This window comes from Nipponia nippon, unplaced genomic scaffold (assembly GCF_047370975.1).
Source record: "Nipponia nippon isolate SJK-2023a ecotype South Korea unplaced genomic scaffold, ASM4737097v1 scaffold_14, whole genome shotgun sequence".
In the NCBI taxonomy this organism is placed as follows: Eukaryota; Metazoa; Chordata; class Aves; order Pelecaniformes; family Threskiornithidae; genus Nipponia; species Nipponia nippon.
The window spans coordinates 9289-32583 of record NW_028262330.1 but is presented as its reverse complement, the minus strand read 5'-3'; the positions used below and the strand labels follow the sequence as shown (position 1 = coordinate 32583).

Sequence of the window (23295 nt, the reverse complement as noted above, 5' to 3'; positions counted from 1 at the left end):
TGGCCCTCTCTCTTTTGCATGCTGCTGTGATTTTTCTTTTTTTGTTCTTCCCTGTACCCGTTCTCTTTTCTCTGTTTTTCTGCACTGCTCCCTTTTCCTCTCTCCCTTTATCCATCTTGTTCTACCACCCCCTGCTTTTTTTCTCTCTCTGTGCCTTTGGCCTGCTCCTTCTCCTTTCTTTTGTTATCCTCTGTCTCTGTCCTGCAGCCCATTGTTGTTTTTCCCTTTTCCATCTTTTTGTCCTGATCTGAATCCATCTCTTTCTCTGTCCTGTTCCCTGATGTTCTTTTCCTCTTTGCACCTGTACATGCCGCTCTGTGTCCCTGCCTTCCTATGTCTCTCCTCCCTCCCTTCTTCCCTTCCTTTCTCTATCCCCTTGTCTTGCTCACTGTTGCTGTTTTTTTTTGTATTCCGGATCTCACTGTCCCTGTCCTCCTTCCTGTTCATCTCTTACTCTTTCTGACCCTTTGTGCTGCTCCCTGTCCCTATTTTTTATTGCTTCCCCTCTCTGTTCCTGTTTGTTCTCATGGTCCACCTCTCTGTTGTTCTTTCTGTTGTTCTCGTTTGTTCTCCATCACAGCATCCTGCTCCCTGTCCCTCTCTCTCTTGCAGTATCCCACTTTCTGGTTCCCTGTCCCTCACCTGTTTCCTAGATCGCTCTGTCCTTCCTCCAGTCTTTCCTCGTCCCTCTGGCCTGCTACCCGTCACTGCTACCCTGCTACCCGTTCTTTCGTCGTCTTTCTGCCTTGCTGCTGTCACTCTCCTCCTCTCTCTGTCTCTAATGTTTCTTTCACCATCTCTTCCCTGCTCCATGCCCCTTTTCTCTTTTCTCTCTGTCCTCCATCTTCCCTGTAACTCTTTGTCTGTATATCTCCATAGCACTTGTTCTCCCATTGTTTCTCACTATACTGCCCCTGCCCGGCTCGCTGTCCCATTATTCCCCTCTGTTCTGCTCCCTTTTTTCTCATCCTGCAGCCCAGCGATGGTTTTTCTTTCTCCCTCTCTTTGTCCTAATCTCTCTCTCTCTCTTTCTCTTCAGTTCCTCTGGCTTGTTCCCTGTCTTTTTGTCTCCCTCCCTCCCTTATTCCTCTCATTTGATTTCTCTCTTGATCTGTCTGTTTGGCTCCTTGCTCATCATTTTCTCTCTCTTTTCCTCTGTCCTGCTCCCTGACCCTGTTTTTCTTCTGCCATGTCCCTGCAGGGCTCCTCATCCCCTTTTTTATCGACTTATCTATCTCCCTGTCCTTTTCCCTGTACCTTTCTTTCTCTGCTCCTCAGTCCTCCCTCATTTTACTTTTCCTCTTTCTGTTCTTCTGTCCTGCTCCCTATCGCTGTATTTTCATTTTTTGTATCTGCTGCTCCAGTAACAACTGCCAACTTGTCCCAGGGGAAGGATGAGTGTACAGGCAGCGAACCCCATAGCAGACTCACTCCCGGGACTTATATGCATTAACGAATAAGCACTTGCTGTCTCCTTTGCACTCACGGCTGTGGTTGTACTCCTTTGTACTTGGTGAGTGGCTGTCAGAGAGTCCAGGGGAGCAGGTTACACGGTGGGTGTCAGGGGCCATGGCCGCAGCTGTGGGCTGCGGCTGGAGGAGCCCCAGGGGGCCCGGTGAGGCTGATGGTGATGGCCCCTCTGTGTAAAAGGGCTGCAGCCCCAGGGGATGGTGCTGCTGGGGCATGCCTGCTGGAGAATGCCGACAAGTCGTGAGGATGTTTCCAACCCACCAGTGCAACAGGCTGAAGTCAGTTGGAGTCAGGCCCCATCAGGGCAGGTCCAGGGATATTCTGAGAGCTGGTGGAGAGGATGCAGGAAGAGGGGCAGGAGATGGCTGCCCCCACCCCTCTGGGTGCCCACCCTCTGGAAAAGGCACTGGGTGCCTCTCCAACTCAGCAAAACTCCTCCAGCCCTGCTCGCCCCAGGCAGCTGCCCCCAGCTCCAGCACCTCCCCTGAAGCCTGTCCTGTAGGCATGGACTGCCCCCAAACCCTGTCCTCGTGGCAGCAAGCTGGCCCTTGAATATGATTTATTCTCCTTAAATGCAGGTGCTATTAGCTTCAGTTCAGGGAAAGAGCGGCGTCTCCAGCAGCTCCTGCAGAAGGAGGGGTTCCTGCCTGAGGAGAGCTGCAGTCATCCCTGTGGATAATGGTTGGTTGCTTGTTCTTTCCCTCTCCCAGAGGCAGCACTGAGGACTCGGTTGGCGGTTGCTCTCCAGGGATGCTGGTGATTGCATCTGGCTCAGGTTTGTGTGGGTTGCCTTTGGCCTCATTTTCCTAGCGGCATGGGCAAAAATGGACAGCTGGACGCTTCCTGGCTGTGGACAGGAGCTGCCGCAGCTGAAGCTGGAGAAGCCAGAAAAAGGTAAAGCAGCTGAAGAATAAAATAAAGAGGAGCCAGCCGGCAGCTGCCTCCAGCTGCAGACAGGAGACAGCCTGCCTCTCAGTGTGAGGAAGGATCCCTCTTAGCATAGCCCTCAGCAGATCCAATTGCCAACGTGCATTGCAGGGTCCGTATGCGTAGCTGGAAGCACAGTACAGCCAGGTAACACGTGCACGTGCGAGGCTATGTATCTGGGAGGCCTTGTATTGTAAGAGCTGTAAGACACCAGTCTGTTCTCTTAGGTGGATGACAGTCAAGCAACCGGAGCTACGGGGCCAGGAGAGAGAGAGAGAGAGAAAGACACGTCCGAGGTGTCCAGTTCTCCAAGCGGCTTGGAGAGCGGGAGCTGCAGTGAGTCCTGGACCCTTGGGGCCGTGTCGTCCCTATTCTGCATCCTGGTCCTTCCCTGCCCCGCCTTCTCTTTCTCTTGCTGCTGTCATTTTTTTCCACTTCCCCGCACCTCTCCCTCCCTCATTCTCCAAGTCCCCCTCTTTATCTGTTGTTCTACCCCTATGTTTTCTTTCTCTCTCTGCGCTTCTGTCCTGTTCCCTGTCCTTTTTTCATCCTCTGTCTGTGTCCTGCAGCCCATAACTCTTTTTGTCTTTCTTCATCTATGTCTGTCTTCCTATCCCAACTTTTTAAATTTTTCCTCGCCTGCCCTTTAGCCCTTCACAATTCCCACCTCTCACCTCTCTGTCTTCATGTCCCTATTTTTTAATTCCTCTGTCCCTGCTCTGTATTCTAGATAGACTTTTTCTTTCTTAAATTCTCTCGTTCCAGGTCCCCGTCCCTGTCTTTTAACTTCTTCCCTCTCTGTCCCATAGCTGCTTTTTGTCTTTATCGTTCTCTCTTTGTCTGGCTCCATGTCCCTATTCTTTAATTCCCCTTCAGCTTCAGTCTTTCCCCTTCAGCTCATCAAGGTTTTTTGGCATTTCTCAGTTTATCTCTGTCCACCTCACTGTCCCCTTTTTAAAGTCCTCCCTCTCTGCCCTGTGGCCCATCGCTATTCTTTGTTTTTCTCCATCTCTCTCAGGCTGATTCCCTGTCACTTCCTCCTCTCTGGCCTGTAGCCCATCGCTATTTTTTCCCCCCCTGTACCTCTCCCTCTGTGGCTCCCTTTCCCTATTTTTCAGTCCCCCTTCTCTGTCCTGCAGGCGATCGCTGTTGGATTGGGTTTACGTGGCAAGGTTTTGTTAGGTGGGGCAGGGCAGGGGCTGCAGGGGTGGGTTCTGCGAGAAGACACCAGGAGTTGCCCCCATGTCAGGCACAGCCACTTCCGGCTCCAAGATGGATCTGCAGCCGGTCCAAGCTGAGCCCATCGGCAATGCTGGTTGCGCTTCTGGAACGGACATTTAAGAGGGGGTAAAAAATGCTGCGCAGATGCTGTGATAGAGAAAACGTGAGTGTGAAACAGCCCTGCAGACACTAAGGTCGGTGAAGAAGGAGGGGGAGGAGGTGCTCCAGGCACCGAAGCAGAGATTCCCCTGCAGGCTGTGGTGAAGGCCACGGTGAGGCAGGTCGTCCTCCTGGCGCCCGTGGAGGTCCGCGGTGGAGCAGACATGCACTCGCAGCCCATGGAGGACCCCGTGCCGCAACAGGTGGATGTGCCTGAAGGAAGCTGTGACCCTATGGAGAGCTTGCGCTGGAGCAGGCTGCTGGCAGCACCTGTGGCCCTGCGGAGAGGAGCCCACACTGGAGCAGAAGAAGAGCATGAGGAGGAAGGAGCGGCAGAGATGATGTGTGATGAACTGAGTGCGACCCCTGCTCCCTGTCCCCCTGCATTGCTCAGGGGTGGGATGTGGGAAAGTCAGGAGTCATGAAGATGAGCCCAGGAAAAAAGAGCAAGGCGGTTTTTAGATTTGTTCTTATCTGTTGATAAGATAAGAACAAATAAAACAAAATAAGAGAAGAACAAATCTTGTCCTACTCTTGATTTTGATTGACAATAAATGGAATTAATTTCCCCAAGCTGAGTCTGTTTTGCCTGTGACAGTAATTGGCGAGTGACCCTCTGTCCTTTTGTCGACCTACAAGTTTTTTTGTTGTATTTTGTCCCCCTGTCTTATTGAGGAGGGGGAGCCACAGAGTGGCTTGGTGAGCACCCGGTGGCCAGCCGAGGTCAACCCACCCCAGTTCCCTTCTGTCAGGCTCCCTGTCCCTATTTTTCAATTCTTGCCTATGTTTCTTGTACCGCATCGCTTTTGAAACTTTCTTTCTACTTCTCCATCCTTAGTTTTTAAATTCTTGCATAGGTTTCTCAAACCCAGTTGCTTTTTAAATTTTCTTGCTACCTTTCTGTCTCCCTGACCTAATTTTAATTTTTTGCCAGTGTTTCTTGTACCCCGTCGCTTTTCAGATTTTCTTCCTACTTCTCCCTCTCTGCAGCTCCGTGTACCTGTTTTTTTAATTCTCGTGTAGGATTCTTGTATACTGTTGCTTGTAAAATCTATTTATGTCTCCCTCTATCCATCTTCCTGTCTCTAATTGATAATTCTTCCCTCTCTGTCCTCTACCCTGTCACTTTTCACACTTTCTACATCTCCCTCTTTCTAGCTCCCTGTCCCTATGTGTTAGTTCTTCCCTATGTTTCTTGTACCCTGTTGCTTTTACAAAATTTTCTTTCTACATCTACCTCTATCCCGCTGTTTCTATTTTTTTTTTTCTTGGCTATGTTTCCTTTCCCCTGTCACTTCAGAATTTTCCCTGTCCCTTGTCTTGTCTGTCTTGTTGTCCTGCTGGTCCCTTCTGCCTCTCTCTCCTGCTCCCTGTCTCTCTTATTTATTCCTCCATCTCTCTGTCCCTGTTCACCCCCGCAGTCTTTCTTCTGCTCTCCTCTCTCTACACAGTTGTCCTGCTCCCTGTCCTTCTCTTGTTCGCAGCATCCCGTTTTCTGTCCCACACCTCTATGTCCCTCTGTCCTTCCGCCTGCTTTTCTCTTCTCTTTTCTCCCTCTGTCCTGCTGCATTTGGGCACTGAGCCTTGCAGCCAACTCGCCGCCAAGATTTCTTACGTGCATTAATGAATAAACTTTTCCTGCCTCGTCTGTGCCCCTGGATGTGTTTGCAGCCCCTGGGTGCAGAGCATGTGGCTGTGGAGAGGTGCAGGGGAGGGGGTGATGTGCTGTGGGGCTTTGGCAATGGCCCCTATTGCTGATGGGCTCCAGCTGGGGCAGCCCCAGGTGTGGCCAGCGAGGCTGAGGATGGGGCTGGCCCTGCTGTGTGAAGGGGGGCTGCCTGGGCATGCCTGCTTGAGAAAGCTGATGAAGGGGAATGGGCTGAGGAGGGAGTCCTGCAGGCAGGTGCCTCCTGCAAGGAACGGCCAGTCTGTGTGGCAAGGAAGGATCCCTCCGAGCCGTCCCCGACAGGGCAGACACCAGCACGCAGTGCTAGGAGCTCAGTGCCTCTGTTGGCTACGTGGGTGAGCCACCAGGTATTGAGGAAGCCTTGCGGAGGAGAAGCATAGAGGTGCCCGCTGCATGCTGCTGAATGGGCGAGGGTCCGGCGTGCAGCACTGCAGAGGAGGAAGGGGCAGAGGCAGAGAGAAAAGCGTCGAGGCGGTGAAGGTCTCCTGCCGGCACCAGGAGCTGTGGTGAGTCACGCGTCCTCTCCTCTGTATCCTGGCCCATCTCTGCCACCCTTCTCCAGATGTCTGCCTGCCTCCCTTCCTCCGTCTGCCTCTCTGCCCACCTACCTGCATGGCTCCCCAAAACTTGTTATTCTTCTGCCAACTCTGGAGAATACGCCGTTGCATTTTAAATTTTTTCTATGTGTCTCTCTAGCCAGCTCCCTCTCCCTATTTTTCAGTTTTTCTGCACTGCCTTGTGGCCTATTACTTTTAAATTTTCATTTCTATATCTCCTCCCTATCCAGCTCCCTGACCCTATGTTTTTTTAATATCTCCCTCTGCTCTGTACCCCATTGCTTTTCAAACTTTCTTTCTATGCCTCCCTCTATTTGGCTCCATTTTCCTATTTTTTATTTCTGCTCACTCTTTCCTTCACCCTGTTTGTTTTAAAATTCCTTTATATGTACGTATCTCTCTCGCCAGCTCCGTGGCCTTATTTTTTAGTTCTCGCCTGTGCGATTTGTACCCCATCGCTTTTTGAATTTTCTTTCTATTTGTCCCTCTATCTTCCACCCTGTCCCTATTTTAAAATTCTTTCCTGTGTTTCCTGTACCCCGCCACTTGTTCTTTTTGTGTATCCCATTATTTGTCTCCCTGTCATTATTTCTTAACGTTTTCCTATTTGTCCTGTACCCCATTGCTTTTTTAGTTTTATTTCTATGTCTCCCACTATGCGGCTTACTGTCCCTATTTTTTTAATCCGTCCCTTTGGTCAGGGAAGGGTCTGTCCAGGCATGCCTGCCTGAGGGAGCTGATGAAGGGGAACTGTCCAAGGAAGGAATCCAAGGGAGTCCTGCAGGCAGTTGCCTCCAGCAATGAATGACCAGTGCCTGCAGCGAGGAAGCATCCCTCTGAGTGTCCCTGACAGAGCGCATTACCAGCACACAGTGCTGGGAGCTCAGCGCCTCCATCGGCTGCACGGGAGAGCCGCCGGGAAGCTTGGTGGTGGAGGAGCGTTGAGGCACCTGCTGCCGAGGCAGACAGAAAAGCATTAGGGCAGCAAAGGTCTCTTGCCGGTGCCAGGAGCTGCGTCGAGTCGCGCGTTCTCTCGTGTGCATCCTGGTCCACCTCTGCTGCCCTTCCCCGGATCTCTGCCTGCCTGCCTCCCTGCCTGTCTCTGCTTCTGTCTCCCTCTCTGCTGGCCCACCTACCTGTCTGGCTCCCCAAAGCTTGTTATTCTTCTGTGAACTCTGCCCTGTACCACTTCACCTAGTAATTTTTTTCTGTTTCCCTCTTTGCGGCTCCCTCTCCCTATTTTTTCATGCTTTCCTGTATTTTTTGTACCCCGTTGCATTTTAATTTCTCTTTCTACATTTCCGTCTCTGCAGTGCCTTGTCCCTATTTTTTAATTCCTCCCTCTGTCCTGCACTCCATAGCTTTTAAAATTTTCTTTCTATGGTTCCTCCTATCCATCTCCCTGTCCCTGCTTTTCTAATATTCCCATTTCTTGTGCCTGATCACTGTTTAAATTTTCTTTCTATGTTGTCCTCTATCCATCTCCCTGTCCCAATGGTTTAATTCTTGTCTATGTTTCTTGTATGTAGTTGCTTTTTAAAACTCCTTCTAGGTCTCTCTCTATCAGGCTTCCTTTCTTGATTTTTAAAATTCTTCCCTCTATTTCTTGTACCCCATTGCTATTTGATGTCTCTTTCAAGAATTCCTGTTACCTGGCTCCCTTTCCCTGAATTTTAAGTCCTCCCTTTCATCTGCATACCTCCTCGCTTTTAAAATTTCCTTTCAATATTTCCTTCTATTGTCATCCCCGTTCCTATTTTTTAATTCTTTCCTGTATTTCTTGTAGCCTGTTGCTTTTAAAAATTTCTTTCTATGTCTCCCGCTATCCGATTCCTTGTCCCTATTTTTTAATTCCTCCCTCTCTGTCCTGTACCCAGTTGCTGTAAAAAATTTCTTTCTATGTCTCCATTTATTTAGTTTCCTGTTCTTCTTTTTATTTTTTTTCTGTTGATACTATTCTCCGTCAATTTAAAATTTTGTTTCTATGGCTACTTTTAGCCAGTTCACTGTCTTTATTTTCTAATTCTCTCCTGTCTGTCCTGTACCCTGTTGCTTCTTTGATTTTCTTCTTATGTCTGCTTTTATCAAGCTCCCTATCCACAGTTTTTGATTCTTTCCTGTGTTGTGTACCCTGTTGACTTTAAAATTTACTTTTATGTGTGTCTCTATTTTTTTCCCATTCTTAGTTTTTGATTTATTCCTGTCTTTCCTTAAAGCCATCACATTTTACATTTTCTTTCTACATCAAAGTTTATCTACTTTGCTGTCCCTATTTTTTATGGTTTGCTGTCTATCCTGTACCTGTAGCTTTTAAAATTTTCTTTCTATGTCTCCTTTAACCAATCCACTGACTTTTTTATTTGTTTCTCGTCTGTTTGCACCTAATTGCTTTTGAAATTTTCCTCCTATGTCTCTCTGTATTTTTCTCCCTATTTTTATTTTGTAACTTTTCCCTTGTCTTTCCTTAATGCCTCCGCTTTTATAATCTTCTTCCTATGTCTCTCTCTCTCTCTCACCCTACCCTTATGTTAATTTTTTTTCACATCTTAATGCCTTTGCTTTTAAAATTTTCTATCTATGTCAACTTTTAACCAGTTTTTTTACCCATTTTTAATTTTTTTCTGATTGTCCTTTACCCAGTTGCTTTTATAATTTTCTTTGTGTCTACTTTAACCATTTTACTGTCTTTATTTTTAAATTTTTCCATCTGTCCTGAACCCTGTTGTTTTTTTAATTTTCATTCTATGTCTATTTTATAAAGATCCCGATCCATATTTTTTAATTTATTCCTGTGTTGTGTACCCTGTCACTTTTGAAGTTACATTTCCATGCGTATTTTAACTTAAAAAAAATTTCAAATTTTCTTTCTTCATCTCTTTTAATTTGCTGTCCCTATTTTTTAATTTTTCCCTTCATTTCCCTAATCCTCATTGCTTTAAAAATGTTCTTTCTACACCTACTTTTTTCCCTTTGATGTCTTTACTTTTAATTATTTGTTCGCTTTTCTCAGTGCCCTCACTTTAAAAATTTTATTTCTACATCTCTGTTTTAGTTTGCCGTCACTGTTTATTAACCTTTCCTTATTTTCTTAATCACCATTGCTTCTAAATTTTTCTGTCTGCTTTTATTCCAATTGCTGTCTTTATATTTAATTATTTCTTGTGTTTCCTTGGTGCCCTCGCTTTTTAAAATTTTGTTTTTGCATCTCTGTTTTAGTGCACTGTCCCTAATGCTGATTGCTTTTTAAGTTTTCTTTCTATGCCTCCTTTTATTCCGTTCACTGTCTTTATTTTTAATGATTTCTTGTCTTTCCTTAGCACTGTCGCTTTTAAAAATTTCTGTCTATGTCCGCATTGTAGTACAATGTTGCTACTTTGTACTGCTTTCCTCTCTTAATCCTTTGGCTTTTAAAATTTCTACTTCCATCTTGTTTGCTGTCATTAATTTTTAATTATTCTTTCTTGTTTTTCCTTAGTGCCATCACTTTTTAAATCTTCTTGTCCATCTCCATTTTAGTTCACCAATGGGATTTTAAAATTTTTTCCTTATTTCCTTAATCACCATTGCTTTTAAAAGTTTGTCTGTTTTTATACCATTTCCTGTCTTTATTTTGATGTGTTTATCTTTAATTTTTTTTGTCTTTCCTTAGTGCCCTACCTTTTAAAATTTTCTTTCCACAGCTCTCTTTTAGTTTGCTTTCTTTTTCTTTTAGTTTTCTTTCTATGCCTACTTTTATCCTGTTCACTGTCTTTATTATTTAATGATTTCTTGTCTTTCCTTAGTGCCTTTGCTTTTTAAAATTTCTATTTATGTCTGTGTTGTAGTTAGCTGTCGCTATTTTTTAGCGATTTCCTTTCTTAATCTTAATATTTGGGTTTTCCTTTTTTCCTTTCTTAATCTTGATCATTGGTTTTTAAAATTTTCTACTTTTATCTCCTTTGCTGTCACGAGATGTTAATTATTTTTTCTTGTTTTTCATTACTGCCATTGCTTTTACAATTTTTTAATTCTACATCTCTCTTTTAGTTCACAGTTTCGATTAATTTTTTCCTTATTTTCCTTATAGTTTGCCATCGCCGTTTTTTCATTTGCTCAATATGGCTTTAATCTCCATTGCTTTTAAATTTTCTGTCTCCTTTTATCCCCTTTGCTGTCTTTATTGTGCTCTAGTTAATTATTTCTTGTCTTTCCTTGGGGCCCTCCCGTTTTAAATTTTCTTGCTCTGCCTTTGCTGTCCCTAGTTTTTAGTTCCCTCCCCTTCTTTTCCCTAATGCTCATGGCTTTGCAAATTTTCTTTCTCAGCCCACTTTTCTCCTGTTCACCATCTGTAGTTTTGAATGATTTCTTGTATTTCCTTAGTGAATTCTTTTTTTTATTTCTGCATTGTAGTTCACTGCTGCTATTTTTTAGTTCTTTCCTTTCTCCGTCCTTTGGCTTTTAAAATGTTCTACTTTTATCCCGTTTGCTGCTGTTAGTTTTTGATTGCCCTTTCTTGTCTTTCCTTAGTGCTATCGCTTTTTAGATTTTCTTTCATCATCTCCATTTTAGTTCAGTGATGCTATTTTTGAATGTTATCCTTATTTCCTTAATCACAGTTTCTTTTAAAGTTTTCTGTCTCCTTTTGTTCCAGTAGCTGTCATTATTTCCCTGTATTTATGTTTTAATTATTTCTTGTCTTTCCATAGCGCCCTCACTTTTAAAATTTTCCATCTCCATCTCTTTAAGTTCACTGCCACTATTTTTTAATTTTTCCATTTATTTCTCTAATCCCCGTTAGTTTTTAAAATTTTCTTTTATGCCGTTCCCAGTCTTTATTATGCTGTTCTTTTAATTACTTCTTGCCTTTCTTTAGTTCCTTTGCTTTTTAGATGTTCTATTTTAATCTGTTCTAGCCTGCTGTCTCTATGTTTTAATTTTTCCCTTATGGCCCCCTTTTAAAATGTTCTTTCTATGCTTACTTTTATTACTTTTGATGCCTTTATTTTTTAATTATTTCTTCTCTTTCCTTGGTGCCGCTGCCTTTAAAATTTTGTATCTATGTATGCCTTTTATTTCGCCATTTCAATTTTTTAGGTTTTTTTCTCTCTTAATCCTTTGGTTTTTAATATTTTCTACTTTTATCTCGTTCGCTGTCTTTATTTTTGAAGTATTTTTTATTTTTTTTCTTTAGTGCGATCTCCTTTTTAAAATTTTCTTTCTATGTCTCTTTTGTAGTTCGATGCTACTATTTTTTAATGTTTTCCTTATTTTCTTAATCACCTTTCTTGTTAATATTTTTTGGTCTACTTTTACCCCATTCACAGTCTTTATTTGTCTACCTTTATTTTTTAATTATTTCTTGTCTTTCCTTAGTGCTGTCGCTTTTTCAATTTTCTTTCCACATCTCCATCTTAGTTTTCTGTCCCTATTTTTTAGTTTTTCCCTTGATTTCCTGAATCCTTCTCACTTTTTAAAAGTTCTTTCTATGCCTACTTTTTTCCCCTTCACTGTCTTTTAAAAATGATTTTTTTTCTTGCTTCTTTGCCATCATTTTTTAGATTTTGTTTCTTTCTACTTCCCTGTTGTAGTTTAACGTCGCTATTATTTTTTTCTTTATTTCCTTAATTCTATTTGCTTCTAATATTTTCTGTCTACTTTTATTCTGTTGGCCGTCTTTATTTTTAAATTATTTTTTGTCTTGCCTTAGTGCCTTTGCTTTTAATTTTCTTTCTACATCTCTGTTTTAGTTCAGTCCCTATTTTTAAATTTTCCCATTTTATTTCCGTAATCCCCCTTGCTTTTCAGATTTTTCTACTTTTACCTCGTTCACTCTCTTTATGTTGCTGTCTTGTCTTTTAATAATTTCTTGTCTTTTGTTAGTGCCCTTGCTTTTTAGAGTTTCTTTCTGCATTTATTTTAGTTCACTGTCCCTATTTCATAATTTTTTCCTTTGTTTCCCTAATTCCCCTCTGATTATTAAATCTTCTTTCTATGCCTACTTTTATTACCTTTGAATTTTTTTAATAATTTCTTGTCTTAGTGCCGTCACTTTAAAAATTTTATTTTTACATCTGTTTTAGTTTGCTCTCCTTATCTCATAATTTTCCCTTTATTTCCCTAATCCCTGTCGCTTTTAAAATTGTCTACGTTTATTCCCTTTGCAGTCTTTATTTTGCTGTCTTTTCTTTTCATAATTTCTTGTCTGTCCTTAGTGACCTCGCTTTTTCAATGTTCTTTCTCCATCTCTGAGTTTGCTGTCCCTATTTTTCAATTTTTCCCCTTTATTCCCCTAGTTGCCCTCTGCTTATTAAATGTTCTTTCTATGCCCACTTTTATTCCCTTTGCTGTTGTTTAAAAAATTATTTCTTTTTCTTTCATTCGTGCCGTTGCTTTTTAAATTTTCTTTCCACATCTGTTTTAGTTCGCTGTCCCTATCTTTTAATTTTCCCTTTATTTCCCTCATACCCATCACTTCTAAAACGTTCTTTCCCTGTCTACATTTTTCCCTTCGATGTCTTTATTTTTAATTATTTCCTTAGTGCCTTTGATTTTCAATTTTCTTCCTATGTCCCCGTTTCAGTTCAGTGCCCCTACTTTTAAATTTTTTCCTCTATTTCCCTAAACTCTGTTGCTTTAAAAATTTTCTACCTTTATTCCGTTCACTGTCATTATTTTTTAATTATTTCTCATCTTTCCTTAGTGCGGTCGCTTTTTACAATTTCTGTCTCTCTGCATTTGTTTGGTTCGCTGTTGCTATTTTTTTAATTCTTTCCTGTCTTAGTACCTCGGCTTTAAAATTTTTGTTTCTATGTCTACTTTTATCTAGTTTGCTGCCTCTGTGTTTAATTTTCTTTCTGTTTGTCCTCTACCCAGTTGCTTTTGAAATTTTCTTTCTATATCTACTTTGATCAAGCTCCCTATCCTTACTTTTTAATAGTTTTCGGTCTGTTGTGTACCCCGTTGCTTTTAAAATTTACTTTGTATGCGTCTCTCTCTTTGTCCCCCTTTCTTTATTTTGTAGTTTTTTCTTGTCTTTCCTAAGAGACGTGGCTTTTATTTTTCCGATGTCTAATTTTATCCCATCCAATGTGCTTATTTGTTAATGCTTTCCTGTCTGTCCTCCAGCCTGTGCTTCACTTCATCTATTTTCTTTGTATGTCTCTATTTAGATTGCCATTTTTTTCATTTTCCCCTCTCTTTATCCCTCGGCTTTTAAAATTTTGTTTCCATATGTAATCTGGTTTGCTGTCCCTGTTTTTAGTTCTTTGCTGACTGTGCTGTACCTCTTTGCATTTTCAAGTTTCCTTCTAGGTCTACTTTTATCAAGGTCCCTATCCCTGTTTTTTAATTCTTTCCTGTCCCATCCTTTTTGAATTTTTCTCTCTCTCATCTTTTACGCAGTTTGCTCTCCCTGTTTTTAATTTTTTTCTGGTTTTCCTTACCCTGTCGCTTTTAAAATTTTCTTTTTATGTCTCCATTTATCTAGTTCCCTTTCCCTTATTCTTAATACTTTCTTGTCATGTACTGTATTGCTTTTAACGTCTTATTTCTATGTCTCCATTTATCTAGTTCCCTGTCCCATTTTTCTTTCCCGTGTTTCCTGTACTCCATTGTTTTTTATTTTCCCTTTCAAATCTGTCTCTCTCTAACAATTTTTTACATTTCCTGCCTCTCTGTCCTGTTCCCTTTCTATTTCTCGCTCTGTCTTACATTCTCTAATTTTTAATTCTTGCCTATGTTTGTTGCTTTTTAATTTCTATTTCTGTGACTGCCTCTATCCAACTTCCTGTCATTTTTTTTTAATTCTTTCTGCTTTTTCCCCCTTTTGTAGTTCCTTCTCTGTCTCTCTCTATCCGCCCCGCCACCCCGCGCCGCTGCCTGTGTGTCTCTTATTCTCTCTGTGCCTCTCTGCTGTTCCTGTTGTCCCGCTCGGTCCCTTCTGTCTCTCTCCCCTGCCCCCTGTTGCTCCCTGTTCCTGTGGGATCTCCCCATCCTCCTCCTCGCTGCACTCCATTTCTCTCTCTCTCAACACCCTTGTGCGGTTCCCCGTCCCTCTCTTGTTCCCAGTATCCCGTTTTCTGGCTCCCTGTCCTACACCTCTTCTCTACCTCCCTCCATCCTTCCTTCTGCTTTCCTCGTCCCTCTTTTCCCTCTGTCCCGCTGCCTTTGGGCACCAAGCCTCGTAACCAGCTCATTGCTGGGATTTCTGATGGGCGTGAAGGAACAAACATTTGCTGCCTCCTTTGTGACCCCAGATGTGTTTCCAGCCCCTGGCCTCTGGGTGAGCGGCTGCGGTTGGGTCCAGGGGACGCAGTGATGTGCTGTGGGGCTGGGGTGATGGCCTCAGTTCCTGATGGGTTCCAGCTAGGGCAGCCCAGGTGGGACCCATGAAGCGAAGATGGGGCTGGGCCAAGTAGCTGGCACAGTGCTGCGGTTTGGATTTAGGATGAGAACAATGTTGGTAACGCACTGACGTTTTGTTTGTCGCTAAGTAGCGCTTACACCGCTCAAGGACCTTGAGTGAAGAAGCTGGGAGGCGCCCTTATTTCCTCAATTGCTGTACTGTTAACTGTTTTTCTGCTTTGATCCTACTCCTTGTGTTTATTTTGCCTTTTTTTCTTTGTATCTTGTGTTTTCTTAGTAGCCCTGCCTTTTACATTTTTTGCCTACATATCCGTTTTAGTTTGCTCTAGCTTATTAAAAATTTTTTACTTAATCAGCATTGCTGTTAAACTTGTCTGTCTCCTTTTATCCCATTTAGTGTCCTCATTTCAGCATCTTCATTTTTTAATTATTTCCTATCTTTCCTTTGTTTCCACGCTTTTGAGATATTCTTTCATCATCTCCGTTTTATGTCCCTGTCCCTATTGTTTTTCACCTTTATTTCCCTAATCCCCTTTGCTATTTAAATATTCTTTCTATGCCTCCTTTTTTTCTCTCTGCTCTCTTTTTTTACATTTTTTTTTTGCTTCTTTGCCATCGCTTTTTAGATTTTCTTTCTCCATCTCTGTTTTAGTTTAGCAATGCTACTTTTAAATGTTTTATTTCTTCAATCACCGTCGCTTTTAAAATTTTGTTGTCTTTTATCCCATTCACTGTCTGTGTTTCGTTGTCTTTATGTTGTAATTATTTCTTGTCTTTCCTGAATGCCCTCTCTTTTCAAATTTTACTTCTACCTCTCTGTTTTAGTTCACCGTCTCTATTATTTTTTTCCTTATTTCTTTAATCACCGTCGCTTTTAAAGATTTTGCTTTACTCAGAGATAACTCCTCCACAGGCTTTCATTTTGCCCCAGAGCACTCTTACCTTCCGCTCTGCCACATCAGATGTCTCCGTTCGGTACCCGGTCTCTCGAGGATATCCGTGCTCTCTTCGGATCCTCTCCCGCGTACTTCATCGCCTCGGCGAATCTTCATTTGTTTCTACGTCCGTGTTCCCCCATCTCACGGAGCCATCCCGTTCCTGTCACGATGTCCCCCCGAGACCCACAGCACCCTTTGAGCTCTGTTGCGCTATTTGTGTTTCTCCCATTCAGACAGAACCCTTGCTCAGGCTTTGTCTGAGCCCCAGAGCTCTCTTACCTTATTCTCTGCCATCTAGGATGTCTCTGTTCAGTCGCTCATCCCCCGGGGACATACGTGAGTACATTGTTAGGGCACCCTCTTGCGTTTCGCATTGCAACCCAGATCCTTTTTCTGTCTCTCTTTCGCTCTCGACACCCCCCTTCTGCCATCATCGTGCTTACCGAGGCGGTCCTCGTGCCCCACAGCCGTCTTTTCGCTCTGTAACGCTCTTTGCGCCCTTCTCGCTCCCCAGGAACCTTTTTCGATGCCTTATTTAATCGGGTTCGTTTGTGCCTCCGAGCGCTCTTATCGTCCTGTGCGACATCTAGGGTGCCTCCATTTGGTCCCTGGCCTCCCCGAGGACATCTGAGATTTTGGGTGGAACCTTCCTTTTTTTTATTACTTTTATATTTTACTTTCCCTCCAGCAGCTGTTTGTAGGAAGTATGTTGTGCAGATGCCGTAACTTTTTCTCTCTTGACTTTACATCTGTTAGTTTTGAAATCGTGTCTACAGATACGATAGGCTAAAAGGAAACTATCCGGGGGATTTGTCTTTTTTTAGAGAGAAACGAATGAGTTTTTTTTTAGTTTGCATAATCCGATGTCAGCATGAAGTTATTTTAAAACTACAGATGCTTTTTAAAAAGTATATTCCCATTTTTGGCTTAGGTTTTTAGGTGTTGGTTTTTTTTTTAAGTCGGTCTTTTCACCTGATTTTCTAGCTAAAGTTCCGATCCCCTCCAGACGTCTTCCTCGTGTCCCGAGCCTTCTTCGGTCTCTCCGGCCCATTCAAGACCCCTCTAACGGCGTCACGATGCCTATCTATGCCTTCGAGGTCACCCTTAGCGTGCCTTTAGCTTCGTAGCGGACCTCGCGCCCCTCTCGTTCCCTCAGAAGACTTCCCGAGTCCGTATCTGTGACCGGCCCAGTTATCCCGGCCTCTTTCCTCTAGCCGTGCCTCTATTCGTTCCCTGGCTGTCTGATGACAACTTTAGTTGGTTCAGATCCCCTCCGGATTTAATTGTCATGTCCCCAATCCTTTTTCTGTTTCTCTGCTCCCTCAGGACATTTTTTTTCTCTTGCTCACGATGCCTCCCGAGACCTTTCCTTGTGCTCCACCTCGTTCTTGTAGCACTTTGAGCCATGCAGCAGTCATTCGTTCCTCTATACTATCTAGGATTCCCACGTTCAGTCTCCGACCACCCGAGGCCATCGGTACTCCACTCGGACAATCACCCAAGTTCCTCCTTGTCGTCCCAAGCCGCCTCTCACCTGTCAGCCCCCCTCGACGCCCCTCTCCCCACAGTCACGACGCCTCCCGAGATGTTCCTCGTTCTCTACGGCACCCTGTAGCACCATATCTCCTTTCCCACCTCTCTCGTTCAGTCGGAGCCTCCCGTCTTTCTTTGCTACCAGCGCTCTTTCGTCTCTCTGCCGTCGAGGGCGTCTTCCTTCGGTTCCTCTCCCGCTTAGTCACGTGGAGTTTGCCGAGATGTTCTCCTGAGCCTCCGAGGCTCTCGCTGTGTCTCCAAGCCATTTTTTCTTACCCTGCCCTCTCATAATTCCTCTACTCTATATAACGATGCCTTCCGAGTCCTTTCTCATACTGCACAGCAGTCTCGTAGCACTTTAGCTCCAGTGCAATTTTTTTTGTTTTGGTGCGCTTTAGAGCCCTCTTATCGTCTTCTTCACCATTTAGGATGCCTTCGTTCAGCCCCTGATCCCCTGACGACATCTGTACTTTGTTGAAATCCCCCTCGGAGTTCCTCATTGATACCTCTGAGGCTTCTTTGGTGTCTCAGGCCCCCTCGGGATTCCTCCGTTGCCGAGCTCTCGCGAGATACCCCCTACGCCCTAGAGCCCCGTTTTAGCTCAGCAGGGAGCTTTGTGCACCTCTTTTCCCCTCCGAGCCCTTCCCGAGTCCACCTCCGTTACCCCAGTCGGTCCTTCCGTCCTCTCACCCATTCGGCGTGCCTCCATTCGGTCCCCGATGACATCCGTCCTTTGCGTGACTCCTTTTAGAGCTCATTGTGTCCTCGAGACTACTTTGGTCTCTCTGCCCTCCTCGGGGCCTCTCCTTCTGCCTAACCTTTTGTAAAGCCATCTTCGTGCTTCGCAGCAGTCCCTTTGGTTTTTTGTCTTACGCTACATTTCTATTTGGTGGCTGGTACCCCAAAGACATCTACCATCAGTTCAGATCTGCTCTTGAGTTTTTCAGAGAAGGCGATAGTCTTCCCCTCTTTTTATTGACAGATCTCCCGTGGGTTTTTTTTGTTGTGTTTTGCAATTTATATTTGTTCTAGCTACTTAGGCATTCATTCAGCTGCCTCATACGGCCTCTGAGATGTTTTTTGTGTTTCTATGGGATTTTTGTGGTTTTTGTCTCTTAGGACTCATCTAGTTCTATTAAGGGAGTCCGTCAGAGAGACCATTGAGGTGACTGAACCGTTGGTGATTTACAGTAAATAATTTACTTTGCGACCGGAGGAATTTTCAAAAAAGGATTTTTATGGGATTTAATTACGCTTTGTCATTCAGTTCTATCTGGAACGTACTTTTGGTGGAAGTTAAGTAGCGCACGCGGTTTCACTAGCAACGAAGCGTAATTCCATAACATCCTGTTTTTTTCATGGGAAACTAAAGCATGTAATTGTTGGTAATAATGTCACTAATGAGTTGAACGGGTTTCTTTCTTACGTAGTTTGGTAGGAGGTCTATCTCATTCTATCTGCACCCCAGAAAAAATACATTTAAGTCCTTACCCGGTCACGTTGCCAATGCGATAGATGCTGTTGCTGTAAAAGAATAGATCTTCTCATTTCTAGTAAGGGTCACTTTCCCCATTTAAGTCCTTTACACATTGAAAACCTAAGGCATAGAAGAAACCTCCTTGCTGCTCCTCCGGCAGCCTTTATGCCATCTGGTGGTTTGTCCCTCCCCTTTCCCAGGTGAGTGTGGGAAGGGTGGTGGGCGGGGCCAGGGGTATATGAGCCACAGCCTCAACTCAGGCAGCTCATTCTGCTTTTGGGTTTCAGTGGTGTTAGTGTTCTGCTGTTCCTTCAGTCAATTCCAGATTTTGATCTGCTTTAGTTATTTGAGTAGGTGTGTTTTGATATTGAGAGAAGCAGAAGCATTTGTTTGAGGTAAGGGCTTTGGGACTAGTCGAGGTTCAGCATCATGTATAGTAAAAAACAGACTTGTGTGCAGATTTATTTCTTTTTTTTTTTCTCCTCAGTATTGTATTGGGTGTTTAGGAGCGGTAAGATGGATTAATAGTCTGAGCTTGGATTTTCTTTTTTTATTTTAAGTGTGTTGTATGTTTTTGGAATTTCTGGCTCTATTGAAGATAGAACTTTGTTTTCTTCACTAGTTCTGCCATGCAAGTTCTCGATAGCCTTTCATAATAGGACTGATGGTGAGATGATCTAGCAGCGTTTAAGGTGGGCATCTTGTATCTATATGCATATGGAGTTTTAACATTCTTCAAGAAAGCAGCAGGTACATAAGGCATAGTGTTTTTCAGAGTACGGAACGGTCCATCATCTTTCTTAATTGCTAACAGAGTACCACGTTGTCCCTAGAACCTTTACGGCTTGCAGTAGGTACCTCATAGATCATAAGCATGAGGACTTCACTGATTTTGCGGGTTTGTAGCAGAGCCTGGAGTCTACAGGAAGATGAAAGGTAAGGGGAGCTTACAGAATGTGGGGTACAGCTTAGAAGAGCAGTTCCAGAGGAGCAGCTGACATGGGAGGTTCAGGGGTGTGAATACAGGGCAGGAGCTGTTGGGAAGGAGTGGCTTTCCTTCCCTGCGGGTTCAGGAGAAGAGAAGGGGTTTTTCGAAGTTTTGGGAGCGGGGGATGGTTGGGTAAGGGAGGTAGGTTCACTGTTTTTTTTTTTTCAGAAGGGTTATGCAGTTGAATTTGGTTTTTGATCAGGTCTGTTCTGGTTTTGTCTCCCCACAGCCGACGGGAGATGGGAGGAAGTCACGAGAGACGCAGCTTAAACTGTCCGGGCTTCTGCATAGGAACAAGTTTTCTGAGACGAGACTCGTCTGATGTTTGGCCCTGCATTGGGTACATTAAGGTACATCAAAATATACCCTCCAGAAGTCTCGGGTCTCTGCTCCTCCGTGCTTCTTATTTCATTCGCTGAGCTAATTTTTGCTTCTGTCCCTTCACCGTCCATTGGGATGTCACAGAAATTGTAACTTAGAGGCATTGACTAGGCACTTATTTCCAGTGCAGGCTTGCGTCGCTGTCTTCCCTCGTGTTTCTTGGAGAACAGGATGTGTATTTGTGCTCTTAAATCTCCAGGGAAGGGTGTGTCTTATCACAGTCCTGGGCGTGCGAGCTTTTTCTGGTTTTCTTTTTGCCTTTTTCCTTAAGTGTCCAATGAGGCTTTTTCTAGTGTTGGTCATGACAGCGATGTTCTTGTTTATAGTGTTTTTAGCACCGGTTTCTGTAGTCGTACGGTGTCCATTTTAGATCTTCGAGTCACTGTGTTACGCTGTTGTGGTTTTTCCATCGGCGGACTGCCGTTGTAATTCCCAACGGGGCTTTGTAGGTTATTGGGCTCAAGGGTCTCGAGCCGCTTTTGTGGCGGCCCTCTTGTCCTCACAGCTCCATCCATCGGGCAGTCTCTGTTGCTGTGCGGTGCAATGTTCTGGTTTTTTGGAGGTTCCTGGGTTTGTCCTATTTTCTGGCTTTTGGTTAGAAGTTTTTTTGCAGGATTTCTGTTGTGTATTCCTGCAGGTAAGGTCAGGTTGTCTTTTGACATCCAGGTCCCTGTGGCTCTCCTTCCTCTCTTTTTTTGTTTTTCCTTTTGTAGTTATCCTCACCAGCTTTTTCCCACGATGGGAGCAGCAGAGAGGGGAGCGGAGCTCTGGGGACATCTGGGGAGGTAACGTCAGGATTCCTCCTGTCTTTGCAGGTCTGGCCCTGAGGAAGTCGGTACGCGGGTCGACGGCGTGAGTATTTATTATGCGGGTGCGCTAATACCTTTCAGAGTGTGTCAGAGGGTAAGGATTTTGTTATGTTTGGTGTCACGTTGTTCTGTGTATTTGTTGAAGACGCGAGTTTTGTGTGGGAGGAAGCGGGCTATCTGAGTGGTTTTTGGGATAAGGTGGGGTACATGTGTTTCTAGGTTGTATCTTATTTGCCAGGTGTTTTGAACTAATTGTATCTGAATTTCCTAGGGAGTCCCAAACGGGTTTGGGGCCCTCCGATGGCGGGTGCTGTTGCCGCAAGGCAAAGCAGGGTCATAGCAGAGTTTTTTTGCCGTTTGTGGGGCTGGGCTCGGCCATCTCCTGCACAGACTCCTGTTGTGTAGCGGTCAGGGATGGTAGCTTTCTTTTGATTTCTCGAAGAACAAGAGGATGGAGCGTGTTGTAGGAGCGTAATCATTTTCTCTTCCTTTGGCAGTAGAGGCATCCGAGGGCCAGCCCGCATGCGAGGAACAGCACCAGGCTGTCTGTGTTGACCATCAGCAGAGGAAGGAAGCTTCTTTAAGAAGCCGAGGTGATTAAGTAGAGTCCTTAGTTGTTTGGTTTGATTTTCATCACGGGGGTGGGGAGGGGCTGGGACATGCAAAACGCGGTCCCAGATGGGCGACCCGTCTGTTACGTGGCAGGCCGTGAGAAATATCACGGACAGCACTGGACAGGCATTAGAACCCGGTGCTTGGGTCCGACTGACCTGGCAGAACCATCCTGCCATCTCAAGTAATGCGTGCTTCTGTACGGAGATTTTAATAGCTCGCTCCGCATCACCTTTGGCTTTTCCTCATTGAGCTCGTATTTTGGCCAGAAGCATCTCTCATGAAGCGTTTGGGTCTGAGGGGCCTCCGTGAGATTTTTGGCGCCCGTCTCCATGAGATTCTGTGACCATCAAGTCACGTTCAGCATCTGTCTGCTGTCAGGTCTCCTGTAACTACTGTGCAGTTTCAGCTTAAGGCTTTATAGTGCAGCGTTATCTAATAGTAGCGTTGCATACACAAGTAGCTTCTGGCAGCCCAGCGTCCTGTCCCGTACATGTCGGCGCTCTTATGCGAGCGTGCTGTCTACCGAGGGGTTCTCCGTCCTGCGGCTCATGGAGTCCTTTAGGAGTTAGTTCTCCATAAAGGAGGAGTCTGTCTTTACACGAGCCACGGTCATTTGCTACTTGTAGCTCTTTTGGTGTTTGGCCTATCATCGGTCTTTGCCTATATTGGGGTTATTTGGCAGTAAGCGTAATTTTTGCGTGTCGGTGGGTGGTTTGACTTAATCTTGCGGTTTAAGCAATAGGTCTGGGCTAAGCGGTGCAGCCGAGCGAGGAGTGACAGCGAAGGTGAGCAGACGGCGTTGTGGGCCACGATGGAGGTTGAGATCGATTGTTCTGGGATTTGTGCTTTTGGGCTCTCTGTGTTGCTTGAGTACCTAAGTCGGTCCAAGGGATTTGCATGGTGGGCTCTCTGTTTAGGAAAGCAGTATGTAACATCTGCGTGTGTCTCCACAATCTCCCGAGGCGGAGCCGGCATCGAAGGTTACAGTTCCCGAATCATTGGAGACGGACCGACTACACGAGCAGGTGCCTGACATGGATGCTGACCCCGGAGGCGTGGCACGGGAGGCGAGCGGAGCCGCGTTAGGAGGCTGGGGGCAAGGATGAGTCCAGCATGTGGCTATTGGGGTAGGGGAAAGAAGAGGTCAGCGTCTACTTCTCATGGGTATTACTGTCTGTCTGTCTTGGTTTTTTTGTAACTCACTGATGGCGCTGCATCAGCCTGGCAGGTCACAGCGTAAAGCTCGAATCGACAAGGTTAGCAGAGTGAAGAAGTCAGAATGGGGAAGGTTCGCTGTTTGCTAGGGTATTTGTGAGCACCCGGTCGACTTGGTTTTATTGTTGCTGCAGATGCATAGTAGGGAGCTGGACACCGAAGGGATGAGGCGAGCGGAGCGTTGCGAGAAGGAAGGTCGGCACGCAGCGACAGAGGGAACGTGCCCCTGTCGGCGCCTATGTGCCTAGCTAGCGCTCTGTTTTGAAAGTGTAAAGCGACTCGCAAAACTACATGCAAATCGGAAGGTCTGGCCTGAGGTCATCAGGCAAGGTGGGTGATGAACATCAACCGTAGCAGCAGTTTATTTTGAGGTGTAGAATTGTTGGAGCAGGTGACCGCTTCCAGACACAACGGTTGTTTCTATATTTCTGGTTTCTAGGCGCCACGGGCGATGCTGGCCGCAACATCTGGCGTTAGACTAGAAGTGAGCGGAAGGCCAAGGTGCTTCCGAGGCAGGTGTCATTGCGGAAGAGGTCCGCGTTGACTGGCGTGACGCTGAGCGATGGCACTCCGTGTTTGCAGATGATGAAGAGGATCTGGGTGACTGCAGTGACATCTCAGGTAGCCTATGTGGTCTGTTTTAGAAGATGGTTTCTGACCCCCAGCCCTCTGAAAGGCAAGTTGAGGGCCAAAGCTATCTTTGTGCAGGTGATGGGCTGGGTGGGGGAAGCGCAGCAGGGGCGGGCAGGCGTTCTAAAATCAGCGTAGCGGAGAAGGCGGTTTGAGATTATGCACGTACGGGCAGAGAGGGCACGGGGTTCTTTGTGTAAAACACGACTGTCTACCAGGCAGGGCAGGTCCAGCCTGCGTCTGTGTTACTGTGTAGTCTTTGTAGTCCGTCTTGTGTCTCATACCATACCTTACTCACGTCATGATGTCTCTATTCTTCTGTGTCTGGCGGGCACATCGCAATAC

The 23295-nt window shown here is 45.0% G+C and overlaps 1 protein-coding gene across 32 annotated transcripts in view; it reads left to right on the top strand.

The window, feature by feature from the left end:
• Positions 1-20874, top strand: part of LOC148056371 (uncharacterized) — a 35346-nt gene extending 14472 nt beyond the window's left edge. For 9 of the 32 annotated variants that reach the window (XR_015703183.1, XR_015703170.1, XR_015703169.1 and 6 more), the window contains one exon: positions 2181-3638. Coding sequence is in view for 7 of the 32 variants with exons in the window: in XM_087750640.1 (XP_087606766.1) it covers positions 19530-19650; positions 20497-20508 (133 nt within the window). In the remaining 25 variants the exon portion in view is untranslated. The other 23 variants (XR_015703178.1, XM_087750643.1, XR_015703179.1 and 20 more) reach the window with 19 other exon arrangements.
• The last annotated feature ends 2421 nt before the right edge of the window (positions 20875-23295 follow it).